Source organism: Equus asinus, chromosome 3, assembly GCF_041296235.1.
Source record: "Equus asinus isolate D_3611 breed Donkey chromosome 3, EquAss-T2T_v2, whole genome shotgun sequence".
Lineage (NCBI taxonomy): Eukaryota > Metazoa > Chordata > Mammalia > Perissodactyla > Equidae > Equus > Equus asinus.
Genome location: NC_091792.1, coordinates 50900916 through 50920398, shown reverse-complemented (window position 1 = coordinate 50920398; position 19483 = coordinate 50900916). Strand labels below are relative to the sequence as shown.

Sequence of the window (19483 nt, the reverse complement as noted above, 5' to 3'; positions counted from 1 at the left end):
AAATCTGTAAATATGTCATCGAAATTGGAATCTTTATTCTATCGTGCCCCTCTGGAGCGGGACCCTCGTATCCCACTAGAGTTTCAAGCCATAAATGGGAACCCTAGGATTCTACAGCTGCTTCTACCTAGGTGTAAATAAACACTAAGCAAGACGGAAGAAAGTTAATGTTTTAAAAAGAAGCAAGTGACAGGCGAAAATAGTTAAATTCTTGGACTTGGAACGCATGCTTGAAGGCTCAAGTCTCCGGCCAACAGCGGACCCGGGCGGAGACGTAGGGAATCCCCAGAAACTGAGGTCCCAGCTGCAGCCGCGGCTGCGGCCCACACTTTCGGTCATTAGAGCGGGACACGCCCCTCCCTCCGCCTGGGCCAATCGAGAGCGAGGAGGCGGGGCGAGCGCGGCAGGGGGTGTGTCCGGAGTGGGGGCGGGCAGGTCCCAAAAGGTGGCGATTTTCCTGGGCCGGCGGCGCAGGTGGAGAGGCCGCGCTGGCCGCTGCTTCGGCCTCGGGCGTCGGGAAATGGCGGCGGGGGGCAGGATGGAGGACGTGAGTGCGCGGAAGTGGCGGGCGGCTGGCCCCGAAATCCGCTTCTTCCTGTGCTGGGCGCGCTGGGCGGAGACTGCGGGGGCAAGCCACCCTTAACCGGCGCGGCGGGGCGGGAGGGGGCGCCGAGGGAAAAGGCGCCGGGGCGGCGGGGGTTCCGCGACGCGCCGGCTCCGGGCTTATTTTCCCGGGGGGTGGCCGGCGTGGGCTGCGGGGCTGGGGGCGCGCGGGCGCGGGGTTCCCAGACGGGCGCCCAGCGCACGTGCAGCGCGCGTCTTTGATCCCGGAACTGGGAGCTTCACGTGACGCGCCTGGCCTGACAGCCCTTGCTCGGGGCGCGTCCCTGGGCGCCGGGCCGCTGGGCTCCGCGCGGACGCTCCTGGGGTGCGGGGGCGAATCTCCCCTCCTCGTGGGTCCCCTACCTTTGCCCTGGAGGGCTGTGGACCTGGAGCGGCTGCGACACACAGGCCGGCCGCCGGCGTCCCACGGGCAGACCTGTCGCTGTCATCACCCGGAAACCCACGTTGGAGAAAAACAATGTCGTGATGTTTTGAATCTAGACATGGAAGGAATGAAAGGATTTTTAAATCTCCTTATTTAGATGGATCCAAACCAGATTCCTAAAAAAACTAGTGGCCTGGTTTACAGTGTATATAGTACGGAGTGATAGCGTAATTGCAAAAGTCTTTGCTTAAGTATATTAAAACATTTTTAGGGGAAACATGTATTTGTGCCCAGAAATAACTGGGTTGCCCCATTGACACATAATAAAATTTTTGCCCTGTGAAATGCGAATTTGACGCTTACATTAAAGCACTAATTTGGATTAATAAATTAATAGGAATATTTCTATGATCCTATCAGTGAATGAGGTAAATCAGGCAAGACACATGCAACATCGTTCAAGCCTTACAAGAGCTTAGATTCTTGTGCAGTGAGCGTAGTTAAATTATCTTGACTAAGACCAAACAACTTCTAACAATAAGACTAAAAAAAATTTTTTTTCAGTTGAGAAAATGGAAACTAACTTTAAGACCTGGAAGTAGGTTTGAGACTCATATATATATATTTTTAAATTCATTGTTTCTGAATTTTTGAGTGAGATTCATGGGTTGACAATTTATGGAAAAAGTGAACATCTAAGAGGAAAATGAGAGACTTAAAAAAATGCATACGGCATTGCTTCTTGGTTGGTGTAAAGCTGCCCCAGGTTTTTCAATCTGTAGCCTTTAGTGTAAGGATGAGTACAACCCTAGAAATCTGTTTCACCAAACAATTGGAGATTAGTGGTTCACCAACAATTACTTAGGAAGTTGCCTGCTTTTGGTATTTTGTGGATATAATTTCTACCATTCAGTAGAAAGCTAAAAATTATGGGCCATGTCATAGGCCCAGACACTTAAATGAGTTAAAAGGGGCAAAAGCTTTTTAGTCAGGGTTCATTGTTTGCAAGCAGTGAAGCCGACTCTGGCTGATATAAGGAAGAATGGGATTTATTTGAAAGGATATAGGGTTGACTAACATCTTGGCCTCTGAAAGGCCCTGAGCAAGGGAACTAAGTGACAGGAGTCCTTTCAGGGCCTGCCCTGGAATGAATCTGCCTCAACGGTGGTCTCCCTTTGCTGTGCTGCTTGCAGAGAGTTGGATTGGCCCAACCCTATTTGGTTCCTTGACACCCCTAGGCCAGAGGAGGGTGAAGAGTATTGAAGGACGTTCTCATTGAGACTAAATGCAGAGAGGCAGATGGTGGGTCCCCAAAGGAAATAGAGTTATTGTCGTGAAAGAAGAGGGAAGAGATACCATGTGAGCAAAAACAGCGGTTATCTTTTTTTGGGTAGTAATGTATTATTAATAGTGGAAATGAAGAAATTATTTGGATTAAGGAGTCTTCTCCATTCCACCTTTCACTTGCAGATGTGAGTTGCAGAGAATGACAGGGTGCTGTGTGTGTGGTTATACTACGTTTCCTATAGGATCCGTTGGGCCGTGTATTTGATATAGCCACCAAATATGTAGTGTTTACTGACTATCTAATAGGTGAAACAGAGAAGAAACCATATTATAGTCTCCAACCTCTTCAGTGTAGTCAGGAAAAACCAAAGGCATACACAAAAAAGGAAGTAACACAAGGCAGCATAAGAAATATTCCAAATTTATATTATGGGCAGTACGTTTTATGGGAGTTTTAAAGTAGAAAGAAAACACTTGGCAGGACAAGTTTTATAGAGAATGTAAGTCTTGGTTGGGACCTTGAAAGATGAGTTGATTGTGAAAAAAATAAGGGGATATTTGTGGAGCACTCCAGAAAGGTCATTGAGGCTGGATGAGAAGGGGCATGAGGAGGAAGTGGGAGATAAATAAAGTAGACCATTGTCTTAACAGTTGAGGTTTCAATGCTAGCTTTGTTTAAATTCCCGGGTCTCAAGTGTTCAAGATATTGGGCAGTCTTTCATTCACTTCACGCACACAGTGAGCACCTGCCATATATCCAGTGCTAAAGGTACAAAGAACATAGTATAATAGAGAGCCCTGCCCTTGTGGAGCACACCTTATTCCAACCACTTTGGTACCTTGTGCTTAGTATTCTGAGTTACAATAGAGATGTGTAAGAGTGCGTGTTCTTTACCAGCCAACATGAAGTAACAGGGACTAGATTTATTCTTCTGCCTAAAACAACAAAAAACTGTATATAATATATGAAACAACACTTCTTCAGATATTAGACATCAGGCAATGAAGCATAGTGCTCTCTGAGAGATGGGACACAAATGATGTGAACCCTGTGATTGCCCCAGCTTACTGCCTTGAGAGAGTTTGTAAACTGTGACAGAGGAAGAGGACCCAGGCAGAGCTTCAGCGGACTCTGAGTTGAGGAGATGGAGCTAAGTCTGGGGAGACTGAGGCAACTAGAGTTCACAGGACAGAGAACCCCCAGAGGAGAGAGCCGCACCGAGGGAGAACTCTGAAGATGTGCGGAGTCCTCATGTATTCGGCAGAGTCCTGTTCTGTGTGCCTATAAAGAAACTTCCCGAGGTCTAGAAAGGACCCACTCGAAAGGATTAGAAGGAACAGTACTTGATGCTCACATGGGGCCAGGAATAGTGCCGATTACATGAGCCAGACTGGAAACCTCATAATTCACGGGGTATTAGGTAGAATACTCAGTGAGAAAGGCTTTGCCTTACTTGTGGGGAAGAATTAGCCCTAGACCCAATATGGTGTGCTCCCACCTAATAAGTCTTAAAAGCAAGACAAAAAAGATTGAACTGTTTCTAAGTAACTTAACTGCATCCCAGACAAAGCTCAAGAATATTTATAGGAATATAAAAATGTCTAGTACCCAACGAGGTAAATTGTGTGATGTGTGGCATCCAATCTAAAATTACCAGACCATGGTAATTATGTGACATGATGGAGGTGTGAGCTAATGCTGCTGCTGCCATGGTGATTGTCATTTTGCAATATGTAAGTGTGTCAGATCAACTCGTGGTACACCTTAAACTTACACAACGTTATATGTCAATTGTATCTCAATAAAGTGGAAAAAATTGTCAGGCATGCAAAGAGGCAGGAAAATAGACCTATAATAAGTCAGTTGAAACTGATTCAGAGATGACATGCTAGAAATAGCAAACACATTAAATTATTATAACTGTTTTCTGTATGTTCAAAAGTTTAAAGAGACATATGGAAGAAATAAAATAGATCCAAGACAAACTTGTAGAGATGAAAACTACAATGTCAGATGCAAAGGGAGTAGGAACAGCGTTGAGGCATCAGAGAAGGCAGCATTTTGGCTGAGACAAGCATGTGACAGGTGGGAAGAAGAAGCAGAGGCCCAGAGTTTGAAGGGGTTTCATGAGAGATGGGAACAACGAGCAGTCAGCATCAGGAGGGAGGGAGATGGCGAGAGGCGAACCCTGAAAGTAGCTTGGGAATGGATCGTAAGGCAGATAGGCAGACCAAGAATTCAGACTTTGTCCTGAGGATAATGGCAAGGTACCCAAGATCTGGGGAGAGAAACAGAAATGTTCATTTTGGAAGAATTCTGACTCTAGTGAGAGAGGTTGCTCAGGTCTGGAGATTGGAACGTACTAGCAAAGGCCATGAGAAATGATGAGGGCCTGGACTGAGGTAGAATAGAAAGGAAAGAACAGATTTAGGAGTTAGAATGGTAATGAATCTTTTGCGGGGAGCAGGGGAAAAACAAGAGTTCGAGATAACAGTGGCTAATACTTACTGATTGCTTACTCTGGGCCAGGCAGCGTTCTGAGCACTTTCCTGTGTAGTAATGCTTTCTCATTTAATCTTCCCAACAAAGCTATGAAGCAGGTGCTATTATTATCCTCCTTTTAAAGATGAGGAAATGGAAGCACAGAGAGATGAAGTACTTGCCCACAGCTCAGAAGCAGTAGAACTTATATTTGAACCAGGGCAGTTTGTCTTAGGGGCCTCCCTTAACCACAGCACTTACTGCCTCTGGTCAGAGTGGATTCTCTCCACAGCTCTCTGCTGATGAGCCCTTGATTAGTCTTTGATGCTACCGTAACTGAGTTAGGGAACGCTGCAAGGACAGGCTTTGAACAGTCATTCATCACATGTTCTCTGAGTGCTGACCGTGAGTCACTGTTGGGCGCTAGGATTACAAAGACAGAAGTGGGGAGTTAGTGTGTCTCCTGAGGTCTAGTGGGGAAGACAGGCAAGTAAGAAGACCATCACAGAATAGTATCAAACGAGGTGAACACAGAATGCTTGGGAAGACCTGGAGGGGTGGCATGCTCCAGATGCTTGGGTGCCCAGAAGGATGCATGAACATTAGCTGAGCCAAGAGCTGTGGAGGCTGGGACATCTGCTGACTGAGAAAGAGCTGGAGGCAGAGGAGTCTTGAAAAGAACAGAAATAATCAGAATTGCACCATGAGTTATGACAGACAGGAAGCTATGTAGGCATTGAGTAAAAAAAAAAAAAAAAAAAAAAAAGCCCTGCAAAGCAGTATTCAATGCCTGAGATTGGAAATCAAGAAGCCCACCCTGGATCTGGGTCATGCCCCAGGTTACTGTATTATCTCTGTAATCAGAGTGCCCAACAGCCATCACTTACACCATTTGTCCCACTCTCTACCCCTTCCAAAGTCAAGACCCTTATCCTCTGTCTCCAAATCCTATTCTCAGGCTTCCCCTTTTTCCCATGGACTGTTCATTTCGCTCTTGTTCTAGTGCAGTTAGCTAATCTACATTTGTTGCATCATCTGTGCTATTCCTTTGCTAATTTATTATGTACTTCCCTGTAGTATTCTAGGTACTGTATTCTATTGTATATTCTTGTTGTTTAGTTCTGCAAGCCTTTGTTCATAACCTCTCTAATGAAAACTGTTGATGCAAATCAGTAATCAATCTATAAATCAAAATTGGGGTGAGTTTGTTATATGAGCCAGTCTGAGGGCTATATAGCCTGAGCGGATGACCTTCCCTAAGGAAGGAAGCACTCCGAAGAAGTGAGGTGGACATGATGCTTCCATACTGTCTCAGAACAAGGAACATGCATCAAATATGACAGGAATGTCTCTTTGACTACAGTCACAAGATGTTTTGCTAGCATAGCATGTCAGTGGGTCACAAAATGAGCACAGTAGGTCAGTGGTTACAAGATTTACAAGTAGGTGAGTTTGACCCTTAGGTTCTGGGAAGAAATGCTTATCTATAAAGAGATACTGGGGGCCGGCCCCATGGCCGAGTGGTTAAAGTTCTGCGCATCCACTTTGGCGACCCAGGTTCGCAGGTTTGGATCCCAGGTGTGGACCTACTCCACTCATCAGCCATGCTGTGGAGGCATCCCACATACAAAGTAGAGGAAGACTGGCACAGACATTAGCTCAGGGAAAATCTTCCTCAAGCAAAAAAAGGGAGGATTGGCAACAGATGTTAGCTCAGGGCGAGTCTTCCTCACTAAAAAAAGAAAGAAAGAAAGGAAGAAATACTGATATGGGAGGGAGGCATACATCCCTGTCTTTAAGGGCATCATTCTTTGCTTTGGCATATTGTAAATATTTAAAGCAGATGTACAGTGCATGCTGGACAGGCCATGTCAGGCCATTCTGGAAAAAACAGTCAGGCTGAGTTGGTTTTTAAACCAAATGGCTTCTTCATATACCTCCATATGTTAACATTTCTTGTTGCTTTTCATTTATTCATCAAAACATAATCTCCTTTTGAACAGAGTCTGTCTTATGTCCTTTTATCTCAGGCACAGTGCCTTATATATAATAGGTTTCAGTGAGGGTCTGAGATTGAGAGGTCACTGTATGCACTGGAGACCTGAAGGTACTGTTCCTGTTGAGACAATACGTTTATCATGGCTAACTAGACTTTGAGGTTGCAGCTCAACCTTTGCTGGCTACTTCAGGGAATGGCATCTAGTTGTTTTCACTAAGAATCTGGCATCCACACACTAGTCTCCTCGAGGGTCTATCTGTTTTTATTAGTACTCTAAAATATTTCTGTCATAATTGAAAGTTTGTTTTAAGACCCCTTAGTAAAGCCTCCACCAACTTTCCAAAATTTTGTAGAACATTGAGATATAGTTTAAGAGTTGCAGCTGTAGGGGAGGAAGACAATTCCTCTACCCTCTAGGTCCTTCTGGGGTCTATGAATTAAAGTGACATGAGACAGAATAACAGGAGAAAATCAAACAAAGCTTTGTAACATGTATACATGTTACGGGAGAAACCCAGGAAAGCTGAGTAACTCACCAGAATGGCTGAAGCCACCACCTTAAATACCATTTTCAACTAAAGACAAAGGAGGAGTTTGGGGTTAGTGGTTTGGGACTTCAAGGGGGAGGAAGGCAATTTACATGGAGATGGAAATGCAAATGGGCCAACTATAGACAATGTGACCTGAGAGACACATTTTCATTACATTGCTGTTATCTTGTGGTATTAGCTCCTTCCTGGAACAGGCCCTTCTATTTTAAATGCTTTTAGGCAGTTAGGGGAAAGGTCAAAGTTTCTTTCAGAGTCTTTTGTTCTAAAGAATAAGCCAAAGAGACACATTTTGGGGTGGCCACTTCTCATCCACCGCACAACCATATGTAATTATTTTATCAATAGTATAAATAATGTTAAGTCAATCTCCGAGTTTTAAGGTCTTGAAGAAAATTATTTGCTTTAATCTCATTATATATTACCTTGTTTGAAGGTAAGTGAATTAAGATTTCCTCTGCCTGTTTTAATAATTGTTTCCACCAATTTGTATACAGTAGTTATCTAGAGGTTTATGGTGTTTTTTCAAAATTGGCTTCAGATAGAGAGTGTGTTTTCCTGCCTCTTGTGTAATGGTAGCTGTTGGTACACCAACTGGTAACCAATGGTACGTAACCATTACTTATGTAATGGTTTTTAAAGCTTTATGGTTTAGTGGATTTGTCTTAGAAACATAATCCAGGAAGTGGTAATTATAGCTTGCTTCTTTTTTTCTGCGCCCTAGGGTTCTGTGGATCTCACCCAGAGTGTTGAAGATGACCCCCTTCTGGACACCCAGCATCTCCCACATCATTCATTACACGCTCATTTTAGGCGCAGCTTCCATCCTCTTCCTACAGTCATCATAGCAAATCTTCTCTCTTTAATACACGTAAGTTGGCTGGGTGAAAGTGATCCATCCAGAGGTGATATTCTTAAAAAATACACAAGCTCTTCAGAGGCCAATGTGGCTATATCTGTCAACATTTAAAGTGTGCATACTTTTTACTCACATCTCTGCTTCAAAGAATTTATTGTAGACCTATCTGCACATGTGTAAGGATACTGTTTATGATAGCCTGTTGTCTGTAATATGAAGAGACTGCAAACCACCACCACTCACATGACACTTCATCTGTCCCAGCCATTTGAAGGAATGCTGTGCCACAGTTAAAAGGGAAGTGGGGTGGATGTGTATGTATTAATGTAGACTAGCCTTCACAGTTACATTGCTGAGTAGAAAAAAGCAGGTTTACAGCAGTGTGTCCAGAATGTTCCTATTTGCAAAAGGGAGTCAAGAGGGCTGGTGTGTATGTGTGTGATATTGTGATTTGTAAGCAATATATATCTTTGGTTATTCAGATGACCGAAATATATTTCTCATAGATGTTTAGTCTTTGTCCACTGTTCCTGGCTTACAGCTTCCAAAACCCTTGGAATTTCCTGAGTGATAGGAGCAATGGGACCATCTTTTGTTATAATATTTGGGCTCCTGTCCTCAATTCCTGAAAATGCTTCAGAGACATAAAGGTGAAATGGGTATCTTATTATTCATAGCAAGCTCCTTTCCACCACAACTCGGTTTATATTAATGAGATGACTTTTGGAAAGCACCTAAGGATGGGGGCTGGTTGCCAGGGGAACCGACCAGCTTTCAGTCCCTGATTTCAGGGAGGGGAGAAGGGCCAGAGGTTGAATCAATCACCAGTGGTCAGTGATTTAATCAGTCATGCCTGTGTAATGAAGCCTCCATAAATGCCCAAAAGGATGGAGTCAGAGAGCTTCCAGGTTGGTGAACCAGAACCCTTCCGTGTGCCAAGCCCCAAATTCCATGAGGACAGAAGCTCCTTTGTTTGGGACCTTGCCCTGTGTATCTCTTCATCTGGCAGTTGATTCATATCCTTTAATATCCTTTGTAATAAATCGGTAATCTAGTGAGTAAATGGATTTCCTGAGTTCTGTGAGCTGCTCTTGCAAAGGAATCTAACCCAAGGACAGGGTCGTGGGAACCTCTCATTTATAGGCGACCTGTCAGAAGTACAGGTAACAGCCTAGATTTGTGACTAGTGTCTGAAGTCCAAGGAGGGGGTCATGGGAACATCTGGTTTGTGGCTGGTTGGTAAGAAGCACAGGTAACAAGCTGTGCTTGCAGTTGGCATCTGAAGTGGAGGGCAACCTCTGGAGTCTGATGCTGTCTCTGGGTAGATGGTGTCAGAATTGAGTTCAATTGTAGGACACCCAGCTGATGTTGAAGCATTGCTTGTTAGTGTGGGCGACTTCCCCCACCCTTCTCCCCCCCGCCCGCCACCACCCCACTCGCAGCATTCACAGGCCTTGGAATTGTTACATGAACCTTTTAATTAGTGTTAAAGACCCTTTTTTCTCAAGATTGGCACCTAAGCTAACATCTGTTGCCAATCTTCTTTTTTTTCCTTCTTCTCTCCAAAGCCCCCCAGTACATAGTTGTATATTCTAGTTGTAGGCCCTTCTGGCTCTGCCATGTGGGACGCCACCTCTGCATGGCTTGATGAGCAGTGGCATGTCCGAGCACAGGATCCAACCCCATAAACCCTGGGTCACTAAAGCAGACCATGAGAATTTAACCACTTGGCCACAGGGCCAGCCCCAAGACCCTTTTAACACTAGTTGGCACTGAGGGCCTCAGTGGAAGGCACACCTAATATATTTTATTGTTTACTTTTCATACTATTTGAATTTTTTTTTTACCATGTGCATATATTAGTTTTCCCATTACAAAAACAAAAAAGATACAGATAAATCCATATATCTTGACACAAAAATTTATCAATTTGTTCACACCTAGGAAATAATGTTAAGCAGAGAAATCAGGTTACACCAGAACAATGTGTATAATGTTGCCCCATGTTTTATATGATAATAAAATTACAAATGTCTGAGGATTTTAAAAAGCGTATGTGTTGCAATGAGTAGATAAATAAGTCCAGATCTGATACACAGCATAGTGATTATAGTCAGCAATACTCTATTATAAACTTCAAAGTTGCTGAGAGACTAGATACCTTAATTTTTCTCAACACAAAAAAGAAATGATACTATGTGACGGGATAGAGGTGTTAGCCAGTGCTTCAGTGGTAATCTTATTGCAGTATATAAATGTGCAAGTTGTACACCTTAAACTTACACAATGTTACATGTCAATTATGTCTCAATAAAAATAAATAAATTCAACATCAATAAAAAAAGACCCCTAAATGAAAACAAAAACACACACATGAGCAGTTCTGTTGTAGGCTTATTGATGGCTCTGCTCCAAGTCTGTTTCATTTCCTCCCTTTTGGTTATTGCAATCTGAAGCCCTGGGTGTTATTGCTGTTTGCTGCTGCAATATGGAAAGTCAAGAGGGCAAATTCTTGCCCCTCCCTGTGTGTTTATGAGGACAGTAAATGTGGTTGATGAACTCGCTCGGCAGCTGCTCCAGTGAGGTGCACTGTGGGAGACGAATTCAGAACTGAGCACGTTGAGGAGAGCCGTGTATTTGTTTTCCATGTGTGGATCTAGTAGGTTGGTTTGGTTCTGCCATGGCTTCCTGGTCCCCAGATATCAACCAAAGCACTTCTTCCTGGTACCGCCACATGGCAGAGGTAGCCTCCTGGTCCCTGGATTTTGGCCTGTTTTTCTTCTTTCCTCTTACTTTTTGTATAACATACTCTTTATGTATATATGTCACATGCATACACCTCTTTAAAAAACCTTTTTATATTAAATTGCATGCCTTTGATACTATGGGATTGATTGTCCCTAACTTTAGGACTAAGAAAATCTTATGTTAAAGAACAAGAAAAATTAATGTTTTTATTTTTTACTTACATGAAATGGATCAGTTGGATTCAATGTACAATGTATTACTTCATAGGGAATATATTGACTTTTTGAGTTTTTGCTTCATGGTGACATGCATCTTGAGTCACTGTAGCAAATATTACTGCTCTTGACAAATCACTTTGACAAATCACATATGTTTTACCTAGATTTATTATATAAGATTGCTTGCTATTGGATGCTTGGCGATGGATGCCAATGATAGCATTTAAATTTTTCTTTGATTTTTTAAAATGCAGAATAATACTTCCTTATTGTAACAAAGTCTTACTGAAGTGTACAAAGATTAAATCATAATCTTCCCTTGTCTCTGCTTCAGCCCCTCTCCCTGAGTTAATAAATGGGGCCAGTTGTAGCTCTTTCCATTGCCTTTTCTTAAGTACATACAAATATATACAAAAAGATTAGCATATATATAAAAGGATTTCCCCATTTCTTAAAAAAAAAATTGGATAATACTGTATTTATTACTCTACAGCAGTGTTTCTCAAATTTCAGCGTGCATCAGACTCCCTGGCAGGCTTGTTAAACTAGATTTCTTGGCCACACCCCCCAAAGATTTTGATTTAGCTGGTCTAGGGTGGGCCTGAGAATTTGCATTTCTAACAAGTTCCCTGGTGATGCTGGTGCTGTTGGTCTGGAAACCACACTTTGATCTACGACTCTACAACTTACTTCTTTTAATCTTAACATGTCATAGACATCAATCCAAACTAATACACAGAGATTTAGTTAATTCTTTTATAGCAGAATATAATATTCTATTATATGAGTGGATGTACCTTAATTTATTCAAGCAGTCTGCTATGGATGGACACATGTACTTGGGCAATTTTCAGTTTTTTGCAAATATAGAGGATACTGCAGTAAATATTCGTACCCATATGTCCTAGGCACTAGTGCTTTTACTTCTGAGGGATAGATATTTCCAAATTATTTTTCAACAGCAATTCCCAGACCAGTCAGCAATATATGAGGGTGTCTGCCTGTATTTTGGCACCAATCTTTTAAATTTTTGTCAATCTAATTGGATAGTTATTCTTGCTCTCTTACAACTGAAACAAGAAATAAACTTTTTTAAGCCATGATTCTTATTAGTTACCTTTGACATGCTAAATTAACTGTTGTTCATGTTTTCAGTAAAAGAGAAGTGGGCAGGAAACTACATTTACTGTTAAGTACTCATCTCTGTTAGGTGGGATTTGGGGTGATTTTTGTTTTCTTATTTGTGATTTTATACTTTCCAAATTTTCTGTTTAAAACATTTGTAAAAAATGTGTTTTAAAAGTCATTTATAAAAATAAGATAGTGATAGGGGCTGGCCCTGTGGCCGAGTGGTTAAGTTCACTTGCTCCGCTGCGATGGCCCAGGGTTCTGATCCTGGGCGCAGACATGGCACTGCTTGTCAGGCCACGTTGAGGCAGCGTCCCACATGCCACAACTAGAAGGACCCACAACTAAGATATACAACTATGTACAGGGGGGTTTGGGGAGATAAAGCAGAAAAAAAAAAAAAAAAAACATTGGCAACAGTTGTTAGCTCAGGTGCCAATCTTAAAAAAAAAAAAATAGGATAGTGAGTCATAGGTTTACAAGAATGTGCTGGGATGGTGATTGTTCTTGCTTAAATCCAAATATCGACTATTAATCCTACTGCTTTCCTTTCCGCCAGGTTGTGTTTGTTATTTTAGCGTTTTTAACAGGTGTACTTTGTTCTTACCCTAATCCAATTGAGGACAAGTGTCCAGGAAACTATACCAACCCACTGAAAGTTCAGACGGTCATAATCCTTGGAAAAGTCATTTTGTGGATTCTGCATTTCCTTCTTGAACGCTACATCCAGTATCACCACAGCAAGGTCAGGAGCCGAGGCTATAACATGATCTACCGATCGACGAGGCATCTTAAAAGACTGGCATTGATGATACACTCTATGGGTAAGCCCAGTTGTCTTGCTCTGCTCGTCGGTGGCTTGCTTGAGTGGCAAAAATGACAACAGAAAGAAGTTTGACTTTATAATCAAAGATGTTCTCTCATTTTTGTAATAATGAGGTATGTTTTGACCACTAAAATTTGGATCACCTTAATGTCTTGAAGCTTTTTTTACAGTATATGCAGCCTTATTTTCCTTTGAAACCTGTGTTTGTTGTTGTAGGGGAGAAAAAACATCTCCCTCCACCCTTCTAGGTTCTTGGCCGAGACCCCTTTGTAATAAAGAAAGATTAACAGGAGAAAAACAAGCAAGTTTAATAACATGTGTACCTCCTGTCTACATGGGAGAGCCCTAGGAAAACTGAGTAACTCACCAAAATGGCCCAAACCCCCACCTTAAATACCATTCAAGGTAAAGACAAAAGAAGATGTTGTGTGTGGGGCAGTTATGGGAGATTACCAGGAAAAGCACAGTAAACAAGGGTAAGGTTGTTTTGCAATTTAGCTGCTTGCCTTCTCTATTGCTGAGAGTTTCTAGAGATTTAGAGTCATCCTTCTCTTCCTGGTACAGAGGAGGAGACACCCTCACAAATGGAGATTTCCCTTGTAAGTATAAATGTCTCTTACAAAAGGGAAACTTCTACTCAGTTTTCAGAGCTTTTCCTGTGTCTGCTGCTTCTTCAAAATAATCAGTTAAATAATCCTCAGCCCAAAAGGTATATTTTGGGGTAGCATTTTCTGTTCCCCTTCTTTATGAACTTGGTGCCCCTGTGTGAAATGTAGAATTTCCCCCCCTTTTCATATCAGAGGCTTTCATCTCAAGGAGATATAAATGCTGCACTTGTAGGATAAGAAGAGGGAATTGTTTTATTTCCATGAAGCTCAGTGTTTTTCTTGCATTGAGAGAGACTGTTACGTAATATGACGCATTCCCCAAAATGGAAACCTTCCAGAACAATCTATGAAGGCAAGATCGGAAAGTCCATACAGGACTTAGAGTGTGTGAATGCCTGTATGGGGGACTGGAATTGGCCACCCCAAGAAATGTCTCTTTGGCATGAGGATTATTTTGGGCTGGTTACTTTTAAAAACTGCAGACAGCAAAGAAACTCTGAAAAGCAGAGTTTACTTACCCTTTGTTAAGAAACATTTACATTGTAAAGGAAATCTCCATCTGCAAATGTGTCTCCGCTCTGTAGAGGAAGAAGGGGGATGACCTTATCTCTAGAAACTGTTATCAGTGTGGAAGGAAAGGACCTAAATCTGCATAGTCATTTTACTCTTGTTTACTGCACTTGTCTGGTAATCTCCTGTAACTGACTCCCCTGCATCCTCCTTTGTCTTTAGCGGAGGGAGGTATTTAGGGTGGTGGCTTCAGCCATTTTGGCTAGTTGCTCAGTTTTCCTGAGCCTCTCCCATGTATACATGTCATAAAACTTTGTTTAGTTTTCTCCTGTTATTCTGTCTCACGTGAATTTAATTCATTTTCTGGCTGGAAGAACCCAGAGAGGGTAGAGGAAATGTCTTCATCCCCTACACTTGCCTGCCTTTATTGTTGCAGATATTTTAAAGGTTTGATGGAATTAAATTGAACTTCTTTAGGTATTTTTGCCTTAGTGTCAAAGTTACTACCTTTTTAAAAGACCCTCTTTTTTAATCTGAGCCCAGAAGAAATCTTGAAACATTTTGAAACCAGATTAGAAATTAATTTCTTCCCCAGAAAAATAGCTCTACAGCATTTAACTTTTATTTTTCTTCTGTGTTCTGTTAGGGCATTTTCTTAAAGGGCAAGCTGCGAGTTCATCCACTCAGTGGTCTCAGTGGAAGCTGAAGGCCATGTTATAGCAGAGAAGGCAGCATTTTACAGAGATGGCTGATCTTGACTCATCTTGAAGGGGCGACACTTACTGCTCCCTGAGGAAGGGCTTGGTTTATCTGTTCAACTGCTGATGTGTAGTGCTCCTTTTTGGCCAGAAGATGTCACCTGTAACCTTTCCTCCCCCGACAGAGATAAAAGCAGAAACTTATTTTTGACTACTGAAAGACCTTATATGTGCTGTGCCCAAAATTATGCTGTTTCTCAAGTGATGGTCTGGAAATAGAATTTTTGAGGCCCACCAAGAGATTGTCTGATCTTTACCTTTCCTCTGACTTTCACATTCTTGCTAAACGTGTGACACTAATCATAATCAGTGTCTAAACAATTGGACCCTTAGTTTACTCACAGATGGCATCACTTTTATGTTGCTCATAAAAGGACCCAGAAAATCAAAGAGATTGGGGCAGGCGTTCACCTTGTTTCTATTTCCTTGAAGTTTTTTTTCTTATTTGAAGAAAAAGAAGGTAAATCTTTGAGGATATAAGACTTCCAGCTAATCAAAAGGCTGTAACCATGCTTTTTTTTTTTTTTTTTGAGGAAGATTAGCCCTGAGCTAACTGCTGCTAATCCTCCTGTTTTTGCTGAGGAAGACTAGCCCTGAGCTAACATCTGCGCCCATCTTCCTCTACTTTATATGTGGGATGCCTACCACAGCATGGCTTGCCAAGCAGTGCCATGTCCACGCCCAGAATCCGAACCAGTGAACCCCAGGCCGCCGAAGTGGAACATGCGCACTTAACCGCTGTGCCACTGGGCCAGCCCCTAACTGTGCTTTTTATTGCTCGTGCTAGTATTGCTCAATATTGATTAACTTCATTCTGATACTTTTTATTATTCTCTAGAGAGAGAAAAATAAATTTATTTATTTTGTGGAGATGGGCAAAGGGGCTTTGCTTTCCTTCCAGATAAGTCAAAATTATTTATCTGATTTATCTGTTCTCTTTCCTGAGATCCAAATACATCTTGAACTCTATAAAATATTATTAGTTGTGTAACAAGTTTCATATTTAGTTGTTAGTGGTTTTTTTCCATTGAAATGCAAACTTGGCCCTTTACTGAAAAGCTTCAATTTTCAGCCTGTCAGATGGGCCCAGACAGGTTTCTCTCTGCACTCTGAAAGGGTGCATCCAGAGACTGAGGACATGCAAAAGTGCAGCTAGAGGGGGTTACTCTGGACTGTAAATTTTGCAAGGAATACTTATAAAAGTGAGTCCGAGTAGGAATTCTAGGACCCTCGGTCAGAGAGATTGTGTTCTGTACACCCTTAGCTCCCACTTAGGGCCTGGGGCCGGGGGAAGGTGCCTTTCTTGGAGGAGGAGCTGGATGGCATGCGCCTGGAATTGCAATAGATTCTGTAAAACTAGAATTACTATAATGATGGTGCTGATACTTGCCATTTATTGAATACTTACTGTTGGGGCAGGAGGAAAATCCCCTCTCTACCCTTCTTAGGTTCTTATAGCTGGACCAATAATAAACTTGACGCGGGACCAGATTAGTAGGAGAAAAACCCACTTTAATACATACGAATTAGAGATCATAGAGAAATGATGCTCAGAGGGTGAACACAGGCAGTATATATATTACATATCTTTTACAGAAAGAAACAATAAATTTGTGAGGAATGACAGGACAAAGAAACTTAGATTTGAGGTGGGTAATAAGTGAGGGATTTAAGTAGAGTTTAGGTTGAGGTAGTAAATTAGCAAAGTTGGTTTAGCAGGCTTCTCGGCCACCAGAATCCCCTTGCTCTGGTGATAAGGATGCAGGAAGAGCACCTTTCACTGAGAAATTTGTTTCCTGCCCTTGGGGGAAGAGAGACAGGAGGGTCAGAAAGCCCTTTTTGTTTCTCAAGTAGCTTTAATAGAAAATAATCAGTATGCCATTGTGGGATATTTTGGGCCCCAACACTACTTAGGCATTGTTAGTTCATTTCCTTCTACAACAGGGTTTGTGTGAAAAGTGTTATTCCCCAGTTTTATAAAGGAGGAGTGTGGGGCTCAGGGTGAGGTGATGGCTTTAGTTCCTAAGAAGTGGCAGGTCCTACCCTTGAGCCCGGCCTCCTGGCTGTCTGCGCTCAGGCATGACTGCTGCCTCCCCTGCCCACAGGGACCTGGTTCCTCCTTGAGTTTTTTTTTTTTTTTTTGAGGGAGATTAGCCCTGAGCTAGCTGCTGCCAATCCTCCTCTTTTTGCTGAGGAACGCTGGCCCTGAGCTAACATCCGTGCCCATCTTCCTCTACTTTACATGTGGGACGCCTGCCACAGCATGACTTGCTATGTGGTGCCGTGTCCGCAGCCGGGATCAGAACTGCTGAACCCCGGGCCGGCAAAGTGGAACATGCTCACTTAACCGCTGTGCCACTGGGCCGGCCCTCTCCCCGTGTTTTTTTTTTTTTATCCCTGTGTTTTTAATGAATAGTAAGTATTCCATTAACTTTTAGAATCCTTTTTCAGTGGCAAATGGAATAAAACAAGAAACAGTTAGGCTTATGCCTATGGTTATAAAACCATTAATAGAAAACACCCCACACCTGACCATGTATTGTTGCCATGTAGCGGGTATTTGTTGGGCCCCGAGAGAGTAAGCAGGGCAACACCCAGCAGGAGTGAGCTGGGAGTGGTAAACGGTGAAGGAGGAGGCTGGAGAGCTAGGCCAGGGCCAGACCATGAGGGATGCTGGAGGGGAGCCATCGAACCGGAGGAGCTTGTTGAGAATTGTGAGATTTAGAAAGATCCGCGGGCTCTAGCTGGAGAGTGCGTTTGGCTAGAGCAAAACTGATGGGGAGGCTGCTGCAGTAAGCCAGTGGCCAGGTGATCCCAGTCTGAACTAAGACGTTGTCCTGGGCAGGGCTGCCTCAACGAGGGTACTTGTATAATGGCCGCGGCATGACCCATTAGGGGAATGTTTTATTTCAGTATGCCTCTCCCACCGGGCTGCAGACTTCATCTCCCTAGAACTCGAGTTACACCCTGTGACCCACAGACTGCTGACACATAGGCATTGCCCCGTACATCAGAAATCCTCTGGGAGCCGGCCTGGTGGCGTAGTGGTTACGTTTGCGTGCTCCAGTTCGGCAGCCCGGGGTTTGCAGGTTCGGATCCTTGGTGTGGAGCCAGCACCACATGTCAAGTCACACTGTGGTGGCGTCCCACATAGAGTAGAAGAAGATTGGCACAGATGTTAGCTCAAGGACAATCTTCCTCAAGCAAAAAGAGGGAGATTGGCAACAGATGTTAGCTCAGGGCTAGTCTTCCTCACACACACACACAATCCTCTGAAAACTCTATCTTCACTTTCTATACAGAGGTTTATTTTCCTAGTTTTTTTCCCCTTAAATCTTATAAAATTGTATTTGTCCACAAAACTAACTTACAAATTTAGCAATCCGTCAGTATACTAGAACACTGTGACATTTGTGAGTGTAAGGGGAGGGGTTTGGGCTTGTTAGAACACAGCTTTGCGTAGAGTGACTTCTGATAGATCATTTAAACATGGCTCTTTGGCTTACAGTTATCCATTTTGTACCAAGAAATAGAAGATAAGTCAGATAAGCATACCCCACCACTATGACCAGACTTAGATAAATATGTTAAATAAGTTTTAGGAAATTCGAAGATAAGATGCTATAGGAATCACTTCTGCCCCTAAACTTTTCCTTGACATTCTTTAGAATAAAAGTGCAGAACGAGGTTAAAATAGCCTTCAGAAATCAGTAATGGATATGCTGAGCAGGATGGAAATAGCTCATATTTATTGAATACTGATAGGCCCAGGCACCATTCATATTAACTCATTTCATACATATTAACTCATTGGCTCCTCACAACAGCACTGTGAGGAAGGTGCTATTATCCCCATTTTTCAAATGAGCAAGTCGAGAAGCAGAGGCGTTGGGTCATCTGTCCAAGGGTAGCAGTGTGTCCGGGTGGCCTCGATCATTGCAGCGTTAACCTTGGAGCAGCTCTGCTGCTGTTGTACGATGTGACCAGAACCGGCTGCTAGGCCCTCACGTGCCTCTGGATCCTGAAGAACTGGGATGATGCGAATTTCTAAGAACTGCCTCATTTTTTAAATGCACAAAAGACCCAAAGGAATGTCATTATCCATCATTCCGTAAAGCAAAAAATCGTTCCTTAGTTTTTAAGAAAGTCCAGATTCTTATATGTATATTTGTATTATGGGGCATCATTAACTCTTAGATGTGGGTTTTTTTCCCCCTCAAAAGATGAGTAGTTTTTGTTTTTTATCCTTTAATTTCCTTCTCTGCTGAGTATAAAGTGTGTCTGGGTGTGTGCAGGCCCTCATGGCTGTTGGCACTGGGTTCTGGCTAACACCGTGTTGGCATTTCTCCTTCTCAGGCAGCACAGCCCTTCTCCTCATCCTGTGCATGCAGCATTCCTTCCCCGAACCCAGCAGACTGTATCTTGACCTCATTCTGGCCGTCCTGGCCCTGGAACTGGTCTGTTCCCTGATGTGTCTGCTCACTTACACAGGTGAGAATTACAACTAGGCTGTTCTTATAAAGA

The 19483-nt window shown here is 42.8% G+C and overlaps 1 protein-coding gene across 2 annotated transcripts in view; it reads left to right on the top strand.

The window, feature by feature from the left end:
- The first annotated feature begins 414 nt into the window (after positions 1-414).
- The window catches only part of TMEM192 (transmembrane protein 192), a 31115-nt gene continuing 12046 nt past the window's right edge, over positions 415-19483 (top strand). Inside the window, exons 1-4 of one of the 2 annotated variants that reach the window (XM_014851452.3) lie at positions 415-547; positions 8029-8175; positions 12817-13081; positions 19316-19450. In XM_014851452.3, coding sequence (XP_014706938.3) covers positions 521-547; positions 8029-8175; positions 12817-13081; positions 19316-19450 — 574 coding nt within the window. In that variant the 5' untranslated portion in view covers positions 415-520. The remainder of the gene's footprint in view (positions 548-8028; positions 8176-12816; positions 13082-19315; positions 19451-19483) is intronic. The other variant, XM_014851453.3, reaches the window with a different exon arrangement.